Source organism: Procambarus clarkii, chromosome 33 (genome assembly GCF_040958095.1).
Source record: "Procambarus clarkii isolate CNS0578487 chromosome 33, FALCON_Pclarkii_2.0, whole genome shotgun sequence".
In the NCBI taxonomy this organism is placed as follows: domain Eukaryota; kingdom Metazoa; phylum Arthropoda; class Malacostraca; order Decapoda; family Cambaridae; genus Procambarus; species Procambarus clarkii.
Genome location: NC_091182.1, coordinates 37416630 through 37430340, shown reverse-complemented (window position 1 = coordinate 37430340; position 13711 = coordinate 37416630). Strand labels below are relative to the sequence as shown.

Genomic DNA, 13711 nt, shown 5'->3' with positions numbered 1-13711 from the left:
CATGGAGCTGAATAACGCCCACATCGCGGGGAAGGGCAGGGGCAAACAAGCACTCATTCAGGTACTCAAGTTCACCCCCCAGGAAAACCTGAAGCACCGTGGAAGCTTCCCGCCACTCCAGCGTGCGGGAACGACAGAAGGAATGCCAGGAATCCAGACCAAACAAGGGGCAGTCTGCTAGCCAGGACGACTCCGGAACCTCGTAACGGAGCCAGAAAGGGAACGAAGTCCCAAACCTGAACGTGGACTGATCCATTTCCGAGGCATAATCCGGGTCACGCAGGAGGTAAGCTGCAAAGGCCGCTCGCACCACACCAGGTTGGATGCGATAAGCCGAAAACCTCCGGAAGGACGGAACCGACGTACCCGGGGGAACACGGAACCGTACCCGGGGAGGGGCCGACACCAAATCCAACTCGTACGCAGAGGGGGGGAAAGAAAACCCCACTCCTTGTAACAATAAGCCCCGCTCAGTGGGAAGAAAAACCCAGGCGGGGTCCAGCGGGGCCCAAGGCCCCCAAGTCAGCCCCTCCCCAGCCTCGAGGTCCGTCACCACAGGACCCGAGGCCGAGTCCTCTCCCCAAGCCCCAACCCCACAAGACAAGGACGGAGCAGCCGGAAAAGCTGGAGGAAGGGGGGCCCACTGGTCAGACCCTGAAGCTTCGGCCGGGAGACAAGACTCGAATGCCTCTGCCGCCCCCCCGGAAGGGGCAACCCCCGAAGCTGCCCGAGTCTCGAGATCAAGTAACCCCTGCTCCGACCCCGAAACCCTCAGACGCTTCGGGGCCGGAAGCAGGGGCGGGGGACCAGAACGAACAGAAGGGGAAGGACGAGGAGGTGCGGACTGAACCAGGATCGAAGCGACCCCCACCCCCAAGTCCGGGTCTCGAAAAGCAAAGCGGGGCAGCCCCGGGGCATCCGGGGAAGCAACCAACCGAGCGCGTTGCAACAGACGAAACCTAGACTGCAACGCACGTGCCGCCTGTACCCGAATAGAATCATCAGAGGACTGGGTAAATTGAGTCACAAGCAAGCAGCAACACTCACAGGACTCAGGGTCGAAAGTATCACCGACCCAACAGGCAGCGTGGCAGAGGCAAAAACAATGAGGGTCACCCTGAGACAAGGGGACCGAGCAACCCTCAAACTCGCACACAGCGAGTGGGGACTCCGGGGTCACATCCATCGGACCCACGCGCCCCCTAGGGGATTCCCAGGGTCCTGAGCGTTTACTTTAAGAGGACTCGCGCTCAGGTAGTCCCAGGCAGGGTGCTGCAAACCGGCGCCCAAAACTACCAAGCAAACTTCTAAAGCTGAACCCCAGGGACGTGTACACTCACGGGGACCTAGCAGGGGGCGCCACCGAGGAGAACAGTGGAAGGGCAAAAACAAACTGAATAAAATGACAGAACCCCCCACCAGGCAAAAACAAAAAGAAAAACAAAACCCCGCAAGAGGACAGCGAACCCCAAGGAACAGAGCCGGCCGCGATGTCGGGAAATACAAGCTGAGCAGCACCCTGCGCCCCTACCAGTGCAAACTGCCTCTTACCTGCCGGTAACAAGGGAGAACAGAACACCCAAGAGCCCAACAGGCGGCCGAAAAACCGAAAGGTAAAACGGACCAGCAGAGGCAGACCCCGAGGAGCCTGTGGAAGGCGGCCCCAAGCCCCAAGGGCAGTACTTACAGGGCACCTAGGGAAGGCAGCCCTAGGCGCATGCAGCCCGAGTACTGAAGATAACTCCTGGCTCTCGCACCCACAAAACTAACACCACACTCAAAGCACAGTGCAGTAGCGACACCGGAGCCAGAGCACACGACCATCGCCTATAGCATCAGCCTCAAGAACTGAGGTGTGGGTAGCCGGCGCGGGGGGTCTGGGGCTCCCCCTTCCCCCTCCCGGGGAGGGGGGAGCTGCGCAGACAGCGGCGCGGCAGTGTGTGACGTCACACTAATTTGCTTGTTTTCGGTTGGGGAGTTCTATCCACTAGTTCGGTATTAGGTAGCAATTTTAACCAGAATAGGGGTTTGTTTTGGGGCGCTTACCTTTCTGGGTGCCTGTTCCGGTCGATGGCAGACATAGAATGCTTCCAACTACACGGGGGCTTCTATAGGCCATTGCTCCCCTTGCCTCTCTGAGGGGGCCCGGTTCTGGCCGTGGTCCCCGGTAGGCCTAAGAACTCCATACACATGACTGATGCCAAAGTCTGACATTAGCATATCAGCCTGGGATAGCTCCGGGGAGCCGACGGGGCTCCCCCCAGAAAAATATATGAACAGGAAAAAAAAGAAAGTGCTGGACTAACTTAACCCCTTAACTGCGCAACGCACCTGCAGGCTCTCGACAGGGGATGCGCAACGCGCCTCCGGGTATTTTTATTTTTCACGTTCCATTCAAAACTGGCACGCGGTGACGTGGGTACGAAATGGATGCCTGGGGGCACCAGTGATCGTCCGCCATTTTGAAAAAAAAATCCCAGCATGCCCCGCGGCTGTGGGGAGCTTTGGTTTTGAAGCAGCAACCATGTCTGATGCATCGTCTATGAGCTCCCGCAGTCATGGAAAAACGACTCTCTGAGGAGGAGATACATGACATTTTGTATGATGACAGTGCCATGCATGATGATTTAGACTATGATCCAGAAAAAGACCTTACACAGAGGTCTGATATGAGTGAGGGAGAGACTGAGGTGAAGATGATGTGGCGAGTGTGTACGGTACACGCGACTCGCCCGGCCTGCCTCACCGCCCTGGGTCAACACCGTTATCACCACCACCACCATGTATGTCCCCAGACGCAAGTTTACTCAGTGACAGTACATGCGATGATTCTTTCTCGGGCTTCAGTGACATAGGCTCCGATACGAGTAGTGTGGACGACCCGAGTACGAGCAGCAAGGATGTTACCAGGTGGGATTTTGCTGCCTCAGCAACACGTCAGGGCAGGCGGTAGCATGTCTCGCAGCAACAGGACAATGACAACAGTGGCCCCTCTACATCAGGTGTTCGTGGTAGGCCTACGTTACGTAGATCTGCCTACCATACCCTCACGCAGCTCCAGCATCAGACGACGTAGCTGTGTTTTTGGTGCTCACGGTAGTGTTGGTGCCAAAACCAAACCCCCGGGTGCACTTGTGTGGGAGGATTGAGCCACATTTGTTCCACAAATACCAATGTTTGATGCTATTGATGTTGGTGTTACACCATTATTCTCGTATACAGGTGATGATATGGCAGAAATGGAATATTTCCAGGCGTATTTCGACAATGAATTCATGACCCCGCCTTGTGACGCCTTGTGAAGAGACAAACAGGTATGCTCACAGCCTCATAGATACCGGCATTTTACCTGCCTCATGCGATGGAAAGACACGACAATTTACGAAATGTACGTGTTTCTCGCACTTAGCATGATGATGAAGCACTCCGAGAAAGCTGTCGTCCAGGATTATTGAAGCAAAGACAGCCTTGTTCCATCGCCCGTGTTCAATCGATATATGTCGTGTGATAGGTTCCTCTTGATTCTCAGGTGCCTGCATTTCAAGAATAATGCAAATGAGGACTGACATGACAGACTGTGGAAGGTACGGAAGGTGTTCAGTGACATGAGAGGGAAGTTCAGGGATTATTTTGTACCTGTACAGAATGTGGTAATCGACGAATTGTATGGTTCAAGGGGCGACTGGCATCCAAGAAGTACATCCCATCAAAGCGGCACCGTTTTGGACTGAAGTTTTTCGTGCTGTGCGACTATGAGACTGGTATCGTCTTGGACATGATTTTGTATTCTGGTACAGATGTCGACATACCAGCTCAGGATCCACACGGATTCTCCGGCAGTGTCGTAAAAACCCTGATGGAACCATTGTTGAACAAGGGGCATATACTGTTCACCAACAACTATTACACCAGCCCCATTGTTGACCAGGTACCTCGTTGCCCACAACACCGGCGTATGTGGCACTGAAGGCCCACGGGAAGGAAATGCCCGTGTTTGGCATTGGTATAGCAGTGGGTGACTGCCAGCTGCACAAGTGTGACAATATTCTGTCAGTGCGGTAGAAGGACAGGCGCTAAGTGAATATGCTGACTACGATTCATACCAGTGCCATGTTGGACAGTGGCAAAGTCTACTTTCAGACCCACTTCCCCGTTTATAAACCAGACTGTGCCATAGACTATAACGTGAACATGCGCCTCGTCAATAAATGTGATATGATGCTTGGTGCAGTGGAGTGCGTGCGCAAGTCTGTGAAGTGGTGAAGTGGACGAAAAAGTTCTTCTTCCACCTAATATATCTTGCAGTGCTTAACTGCTTCAATATGTACCTGGTAAAATCTGGCAGGAGACCGCCAATACGTACATTCAGTGCTTGTATTGTGTCGCAACTGTTAGTAAAGTATGGCAAGGAGGACTCTGTTGCACCGCACGGGGTGCAAGCAACAATGCCACACACAGCTCCAGACAGACTGAGGGGTAATGAGAATTTCGGAGTACACATGCTCGAGTATATGCCAGGCACAGCATCAAGGGATAAGGGTAAACATGCCTGTATGGTATGCAAGAACACTACCAGAAGAGAACAAAAGCGAAGATGCATCAGCACCTGGTGCGTGGAGTGCAAGGTGCCACTATGCCCCGTTAGCTGTTTCTCAGCATATCACACACTCGCGGAGTTCTGAGTGTGTTTATGGTGTGTGTATATAGTGTGTGAAACTGTATAGTGTGTATATAAATTGTAAATACAAATATATTAGCATGATACAATAGATATATGTGCAGGATATGTGAACACATTTATGATGTATGTAACACAGTGTTTTCAGAAAGTACGGGTGTTCTACTGCCATAATATAGTGTATGTGTTCATTATACATAGGACTGGCATGTAAAAATAAATAAAATGTATTTGGAACTGTGCTCAGAAAATTGACAAAAATATATTCATGGCAACCCGCACATCCTGCCCCGGGCGCCCTACTGGCCCCGGAATGACTACGTCACGCACGACCTTACAGACCCCCATTGCAGCCAAACTAAGTACAATTTCGACTTTTTGTTACTATACCCATACTCAGGGAAAGGTTTTTTGACACTTTAAAAAAAAAATCCAGATAATTTATTTCCTGCACATGGGGTGGAAGGGTGGGGGTGTTGCCGTATTTGGAAGCCGAGCAGCCCAGTGGTTAAGCCAGCAGAAAGAAGCCTTGAACACATGTGCCAAAGGAAGCAGAACCTTAAACCACAAACACAATTGACACAGTCCAGCTCAGCACACTAGCACCTAGGCTGTGCTAGTGAAGGAGCAGGACAGAGTGTAAAGACCCAAGATGAGAGTCAAACAACCCAGGTCCCAATGGAGGTACAGTCAGCCATGTGCTACCTCAACCCCTCAGGACCGACACTGAATGGATAACATATTGTGTTCGGATAAGTGGTTAGTCATTCCTGAAAAGCTCAGGGGGAAAACTGACAATTTTGTTAACAGAAATTCTCCATTAACTATAATCTTCAAGTTATTTAACTAGAAAAGGTGGTGATAGATGATGATAGTGTTGGGTTGACTGAAGTTGAGATTAATGGTGATGGGGTAACCCCAGCAGACTGCCTTTTACCATGTACTCTAATGTACCTAATACCATGGCAGAGTTGAAAGCTTCTGAACCATCCATTGGTATATGAACACTGCTTAAGTGGTGCTGTGTATAGTTACTGGGGCAAACTTTATTGCACATTTGTATTCAGATTGCCTGGCCCACCACTTATCCAAACTTTTTTATCCGAATAAACCCCAATCAGATAACAGGAATTTTCTGATAACAGGTGTTCGTAGAGCACGTGGCTGACTGACGCAGGAAAGGTACAAGGTTAAGTGGAGGTGTTTAATGAGACAAGTAAATGTGAATGTGTGTAATGTATACGACAATTCACAAAGACCTCTGTACACCTAGCCTTATGAAGTGGTAGATTGCTGCTCTGGACAACTGCTGGTCCTTGTTTGTCTATGATCATATAAATAATATTGTAAAAACAGATTCAAGACAATTTTGTAATCTTCCTTATTTAATACTGTATCTATAATCTTTTACTATACCACTCCATGAAAGAAGACAAACAGGATAATGATAATGTATTAAGAATGTAAATGTGTTCAAATATACACAAAGATGTGCTCTATCACAAACAGTAAAAACAAACTTACAAAATATACTGTACTTAACCATTAAATCTTAGTCTTACCTTGATTTTCATGAGGTTTTCATACCGTTGAGAAGCCATGTTCTTGAGCATGTGCGCCTCATCCAACACAACAGTGTGGAACCTCAGTTTTTTGAAGAGGGCTTTGTCCTCCGCACTGGTGCTCACCATGTTGTAACTGAAAAAAACAGGCATTGAATGTACAGTAATGAAACACCATTTTCTGAGCGAGACCCGGAGGCTTCCCGGAGCTTACTAGGCTGATATGCTAATGTCAGACTTTGGCATCAGTCATATGTATGGAGTTCTTATGGGCCTACCAGGGACCATGAGCCAGAACCTGGCCCCCCTCTAGAGAGGCATGGGGAGCAATGGCCTATAGAAACCCCCGTGTGGTTGGAAGCATTATATGTCTGCTATCGACCGGGTCAGGCACCCAGAAAGACAAGCATCCCAAAACAAACCCCTATTCTGGTGAAAATATTGCTACCAAAAGCCGAACAAGTGGATAGAACTCCCCTAAAAGAAATAAGCAAATGAGCATGGCATCACACGTCACTGCGCTGCTGTCTGTGCAGCTCCCCCTCCCCGGGAGGGGAAAGGGGGGAGCCCAAGACCCCTCGTGCTGGCTATCCACCCTTCAGTTCTGAGGCTGGATGTCAAAACACGCGAAAAAACGCTGACCGGAGTGAGGAAGGGATGCCGGGGAGCCTCCGGGTCTCACCCAGAAAATCCCATTTCATTATATTCAATGCTGGTTTTCTGGGGGGAAGCCCCTGTGGCTCCCCAGAGCTAACTACCCACAGAGGAAAGTAGAGGGACATACCTGGGAGGCGGTCACTGCTCACTCCTCAACTCTAAGTCGAGACAACTGGCTGCAACCGCCGACCCAAAGCAAGACAGGCCCGACTAGGCCCAGGAACAGTCATGAGATAACAAGCAGCCAGGATCCCGTTTGACCGCCAAAATCCCCACGCTGGAATGTCAGCCCAGGACATGTTGCCAAAGACAGCGACAAAAGCAGCAAACTTGCGAACGTCATGGGCACGGGGATAGACTGCAGGCTGGCTAGCCTGATTGCGGACAATCGGGGAGACCCGCACCCGCGAACAGGGAAAAAGGGAAACTAGAGCAACCCAAAGCGTGTCCCCGGACATAGAAGCCGTGGGGCGCAACCAGACACAAAACACGATGCACCCCCCGGCCCGACCAACCAAGCACCAACAACCAAAAGACCCCTCCGGAAAGCATGCAGTCTCATTCTCTGCCAGAAAAAAAGGAGACGGCTGCAGACGAACAAATCTATCGCCACGACCGAAGGAGCAGAAAACCCCCTGCGCCAGAGGAGAGCATGAAGCTCTCTGACCCAAACCCCAGAGCCAACATAAAAAAAAAAAAAAGAGACTCTGAGAAACAAACCTGAATCGAAGGGGCCACAACAAACCGTGAAGATGGAAAAGTGAACACCCTGCCAACGACCAGGACGGCTCAGGCGGCGTATGAGCAGGCCAGAGGAGAAACAACGCATGAGACAGCTTGCAAAACGGCACAGACATAAAATCAATAACGAAAGTAAGTCGAAGCGGCTCCGCCAGCGTCGCACAACACGAAGCGACAGTATGGGGCAAGATGACGGCCCCAAAGCCCCCACAAGAGAAGGACAAGATCACGCCAACAAACGCAGCTACCTAAGAAGGGACAGAAGGAAAAGGAATGACCGCCAAAAAAACCCACACGGCCGCCAAGAAGAAGCACACAGGTTAGACACCATCAACGAAGCCACGCGATCACCAACAGAAGGTGAGAGACTCGAGGCAGAACAGAACCAGCCCCACCATGGCCCAATGAAGTCTAGGAAGAGGCGGAGCCGCAGGAAGATCTCGGGTGCAACTACGGAGCTAGCAGAGCCGGAAACCCAAGCCGGCAAAGGATTAGATGGAACGTCTGCCATACAGAAAAACATCTCGATGCCAGCAAGCCCACCAGGAGATCAGAGACAATGGGTCTGATGCGAGACTCTAGAGAAGGGACACCGCGAGATCGTGAAAATGTCAACAGGCAGGGTAAGCCAGGAAAACAGGAACCCAAACCTGGCAATAGGAGAGCCAAAAGGCACAAAGAAAACACACAACAATGTGTAGGATAAAAATAGCGTAGAAGGAAGATGAGGAACAAAGAAGGCAAATACAAACGGGAATGAAAGGGACACGACCAACAACACAGAGAGCAGCTGGTCATGTCCCAACAAGCCACGACAATAACACAGAGGTTTTCAACACGTCCCAACACAAGTCTAAATGGATAAAAGGGTGCAAAGATATGCCACCAGACCAGTACCCGAACCAAGGAGTACGAGTTACGAGGATATGATCACCACATTCATGATCCGCAAAGGAAGTGATAGAGCAGAGAAAGACCAACTACGGGACCTCAGGGGCACACGCACCAAGGGACACCGGTGGAATGAGAGCCCAAATGAGCCACAGAGACGTTGGAAAGAAGTATTGCAGTGTCAGAGTAGGAGACGAATAGATGCATGAGAAAGCTGTGTGGTGGAGAACGACACCACACACAGCTGCAAATGTAGATATGATGGAGCCCAGCAGGCTCAGGAACCCGCACATTAGCGATAGACAGGTGAGAAGCGGGACCAAAAAGCCAGAACTCAACTCCCGCAAACACCACTAGGGAAATACAACTAGGTAAGGACTGTACAGAGAATCCAACGTATATGGAAGGGCCAAGCCAGGCACTGCAAGACAGGCAAGGAATGAGTAATCCTGATAAGACCACGAAACACAGGGCCGTGAACCTCTGTGCAACAATAACCCAGACGAACAAGGAAGGCACCAGGAAGAAGCACGGAAGGGCCAAACCAAATGCCACAACCAAACTCCAACACGCATCCACAGTAAGAAAACGGCGGCAAAACGTCTCCTCATAACATCCTGACACAGGAACATTTACACCATAACATATACACTGACGGATCACTCAATACAACTACAGGGAGAGCAGGAAGTGCTGTTATTGCTCATCAGCCCGATGGCAGCACATTTCAAAGAAATATCCGAATTAGTAACTGGGCATCCACAATGCAAGCCGAGTTGGTAGCGATACTGGTAGCACTCGAAATTATTGACAACACTGAAGTAGACAGCTTAATTATTTCTGACTCCCTTTCCTCACTACGAGCAATAAACAGTTTGCAATCAAGTAATAACGTGCTTGGCTTGGAAGCTAGACGTAGATATATAAGAATACTTAGCAAGAGGGTAAATATAAAAATGTTGTGGATTCCTTCTCACATTGGCATGCAGGAACATGACAAAGTTGACGCCCTTGCTAAGGCTGCAGTAAATAAAGACAGTATTGAACGGAATCTTGAGTTATCAAATAGGTCCCTTAAAAGTGTCATTAGACGAGAACTCCTGGATGAATTTGAAGAAAGTAGAACATGCAAACTGAAACTAGCAGGTCCATTGTTCATCACAATGAAATGTGTGAAGTAAAACATGTGTATGGGGCAAATAACAAACTCAGTAGACTAACAGATGTTGTCACAGCTTGTATAAGACTTGGCTACAAGTATCTCTGGCAGTTCGGCTTGTATAGGGATCTAGATGAAGTAAAGTGTAAAGTGTGTGGACAAAGACAGGGACACACACTCGAACACTATATCTTGGATTGTAGTAAAATTGAGCCTTTTAAAGATAAATCTAAGCTCACTCTGTATGATATGGCAACCTATCTTATTACCATGGATAAATTACCTGAAATCCTTGCACTGTACCCACATTTCGCTTCCAGTAGATGAACGACATATGAGATTCAGAAACAAGTAGTGAATTGTGAGGACTAATAACAAACAGAAGCTCCCTTATGACTCTGTAATATCCCCATTGGTCAAACTATTATGTATTAGCGATAAGACCAACCATTAATATATGATGACTTACTGTAAATATGTAGCTCTTGTAATAGCACTTTCTCTGTAACTAGCTGACATTGTAACTATAAGGTGTGAAGGATAGATGAAATTGTTTATGTAATAATCTAAGGATGAGGTCTGATAAAGACCTTTCGTGCCGTCTGTAATGCTTTGGCGCTACCGGTCACAGGATGAGTATGGGGTGCACAATAAACTAGCCACCTTCGGCGGCAACAATCAAATAACATACACATTCCTCCCCACTGTACCACATAACCTGGTGGAGGTGGGGCCCCTTGCTGAACTCAAACATGGGCTGGACATGCATAAGAGTGGGACTAGATGGGTATAATAGGAGCTGCCTCATATGGCCCAATAGGCCTATTGCAGTCACCTGTGTTCCGAAGTCCGTAAGTTCGTATCCAAAAACCACGAACCAGCACCTGGCCGAAAGAGACGCCAGACCCCATAAACTCACCTGCAGAACGTAGGCATGAACGTGTTACGACAACGTAGCCGAGAAAATGCCGGGAGCACCGCCAATGGAAGACGGCAAAGTCACACATGCAGGAGAAGAGTAAGGTATAAACGAAGGAGGAGCCCCCACACCCATACACAGGGAAAACCCAGCGTCCTCCCCATAGCGGCAATCCAGAACACACCAGGTAGCAACGGGGCAAGGACTGGAGAAGTGAGAGGAGCGAGAGACGAAGCACCCGAGAGAAAAGGACGTAGAACACCAGCACACGTGCACACCACCCACATCAAAACAAACTACCGTGTCCCATGCACAGCCGCAGGGATGCTAGATTTGGGTTGCTAGAAGTCGCAAGCGGAAGAAATAAAATCACGAATGTGACCATAAAACCAGACAAAATATTGTTGGTAACGATTCATTCCCTTTTTAGAGTACACAGGTCAGCTGTGAACAGCAGGTGAAAATAGTAGTAAGTAGCAAATTATACATAGCTCTTCATGCGGGCTATAAGGAGCCCAATCTGGCAACCCTGCAATGCAGGACAAGAGGGCTGAACAGCACAACCCGCTCAGTGGGAAGGTGCCAACAAGGAATATGGAAAGAAAAGGAGCAGTGCCGAGACAGAGCACGGAAAGAAGATACAATCACGAAAGAACGAAACAGGACCGAAACCCGAGAAGAAGCACGGAGGAGGACCAACAAGCACTAGAAAGGACCAGAGGGAAGCCACACCTGAAGACGGCAGACGTTCCAATAATTCGAGAAGAAGCAAAAACCTTCCCGAACCTTCAAGAATCTATAGAAGCAAGCGTAAAGCACAAAGGCACAGTCACACCCGAGACCAAAAGTCATGCAGAACCCCAGGCAACTAGACCAGTACTAAGGAAGGGAGCCCACTGGCAAACTCATACAAAACGGCTGCAGGAACAGGACCGAATGTCTCCAGCACTACCCCGGAAGGAAAAATCCCCGAAACCACCCGAGTCTCAAGACCATCGAAACCCCGCCCTGACCCAGAACCCACAAACGGTAAGGATCAGGATGCACGGAGTAAGGGGGGAACCAGACTAGACCACAACAGGGAAAAGACAAGGGGGCGCAGAAGGAAACAAAACCGAAGCGACCGAAACCCAGTCACACCAACCAAAAACGGGGCAGCCTCGGGGCATCCGGAAAGAAAACACCCTAGCGCATTGCCACCACCAAAACTCAACATGCAATGCCTGTGCTGCCTGCACCCGCATAGTCAGCAGAAGACTGGGTAATCGAGCCACAAACAAGCAACAAAACTCGCAGGGCTCCAGGTCGAAGGTGCCACTGACCCCACAGGCAGCAGACGGAAGCAAAAACAGTGAGTCACCCTGAAACAACGGGACAGAGCATCCCTCGAACTCGCACAAAGCGAGGGAGCGACTCCGGGGTCACATCCATCGAACCCACATGTCCCCATGGGGATTCTCAGGGTCCTGAAACGCAACTCACGCTCAGGGAGTATATTTTTTACAAGCGGAAAATATTAGAGGGGCTGGTCCCAAACCTGCACACAGAAATAACATCACACGAGACCAGAAGACATGGCAGGATGTGCAGAATACCCCATTGAAAAGTAGAGGTGCAACAGGTACTCTGATGAGAGAACTCTATCAACATCAGAGGCCCGAGACTGTTCAACACGCTTCTGCTACACATAAGGGGCATAACTGGCAAACCCCTCACAGTGTTCAAGAGAGAACTGGATAAGCACCTCCAAAGGATACCTGATCAACCAGGCTGTGACTCATATGTCAGGCTGCGAGCAGCCGTGTCCAACAGCCTGGTTGATCAGTCCAGCAACCAGGAGGCCTGGTCGACGACCAGGCCGCGGGGACGCTAAGCCCCGGAAGCACCTCAAGGTAACCTCAAGGTAAGGGATGCCAAGGCAGGGTTATCTTGAGGTTATCTTGAGATGATTTCGGGGCTTTTTAGTGTCCCCCCGCAGTACGGTCCTCGACCAGGCCTTCACCCCCAGGAAGCAGCCCGTGACAGCTGACTGACACCCAGGTACCTATTTTACTGCTAGGTAACAGGGGCATAGGGTGAAAGAAACTCTGCCCATTGTTTCTCGCCGGCGCCCGGGATTGAACCCTGGACCACAGGATCACAAGTCCAGTGTGCTGTCCGCTAGGCTCCCTATGGGGAGCCGGTTAGCAGGGTACTGCTAACCGGCGCCCAAGTCTACTAAACAACTTTCTAAGAACTGAACCTCCGGGACATGTACACTCATGGGGATCTAGCAGGAGGAACCACCGGAAGAAGGAAGAGTACTCAGTACACGGGGCCAAGAACCAAGGCAGACCCCCCCTCCCATCAGGACAGACAAACAAAAAGAAAAAGAAAACCCCGCAAGAGAAAACAAGCTGCGCAGTACCCTGCGCTCCTACCACTGTAAACTGCCCCTTACCCTAAGGAGAACAAGGGAGACAGAACACCCTAGCACACAAAGGGCGGCTGAAAACCAAGCAGAAAACGGCCTAGCAGAGGCAGAACCGAAAGAACTTTTGGAAGGTGGCCCAAGCCCCAAGAGCAGTACTTACTGGGCATCAAGGGAAGGAAATCCCTAGGCGCATACAGCCCGAGTACTGGAGAATCATTCCCAGCTCACGCACCACCTAGAAGACAGTCACCACACACTAGGTACAGTGCTGAAACACAAGGCAGCAGACGATCGAGCTGCTGAGCCCAAGGCACTGGACCCAGGAACGGCCTCAAGCGTCCCCACATCCTCCTCAAGCCAGTCCGATGACAGCTCCAGGAGGGAAAAGAAAAGCAAGGCGGAAGCCAAGAGGGCACAGGCGCACAAGTCCTCAGCAACCTGCGCAGCCGAAAAGGGAGGGAACCTGCACATGGAGCTCCACTACGCCAACATCCCGGGGAAGGGCTGGGGGCAAGCAAGTACTCATTGAAGTGCTCAAGGTTGTCCCCCAGGAAAACCTGAACCACCTGTCTAAGCCTCAGCGCCACTCAAGTGTGCGGGAATGACAGGAGGAATGCCAAGCCTCCAAAGCAAACACAGGACAGTCTAGATAGAAAGCTGTCACCCGAGGACCACATTAAAGACATTGTGG

General features: G+C 50.3%; 1 protein-coding gene across 1 annotated transcript in view; it reads right to left on the bottom strand.

Moving 5' to 3' along the window:
* Etl1 (SWI/SNF-related, matrix-associated actin-dependent regulator of chromatin, subfamily a, containing DEAD/H box 1) overlaps nt 1-13711 on the bottom strand; it is a 226228-nt gene that overhangs the window by 117739 nt on the left and 94778 nt on the right. Inside the window, exon 13 of the mRNA XM_045753686.2 lies at nt 6241-6376. Coding sequence (XP_045609642.2) covers nt 6241-6376 — 136 coding nt within the window. The remainder of the gene's footprint in view (nt 1-6240; nt 6377-13711) is intronic.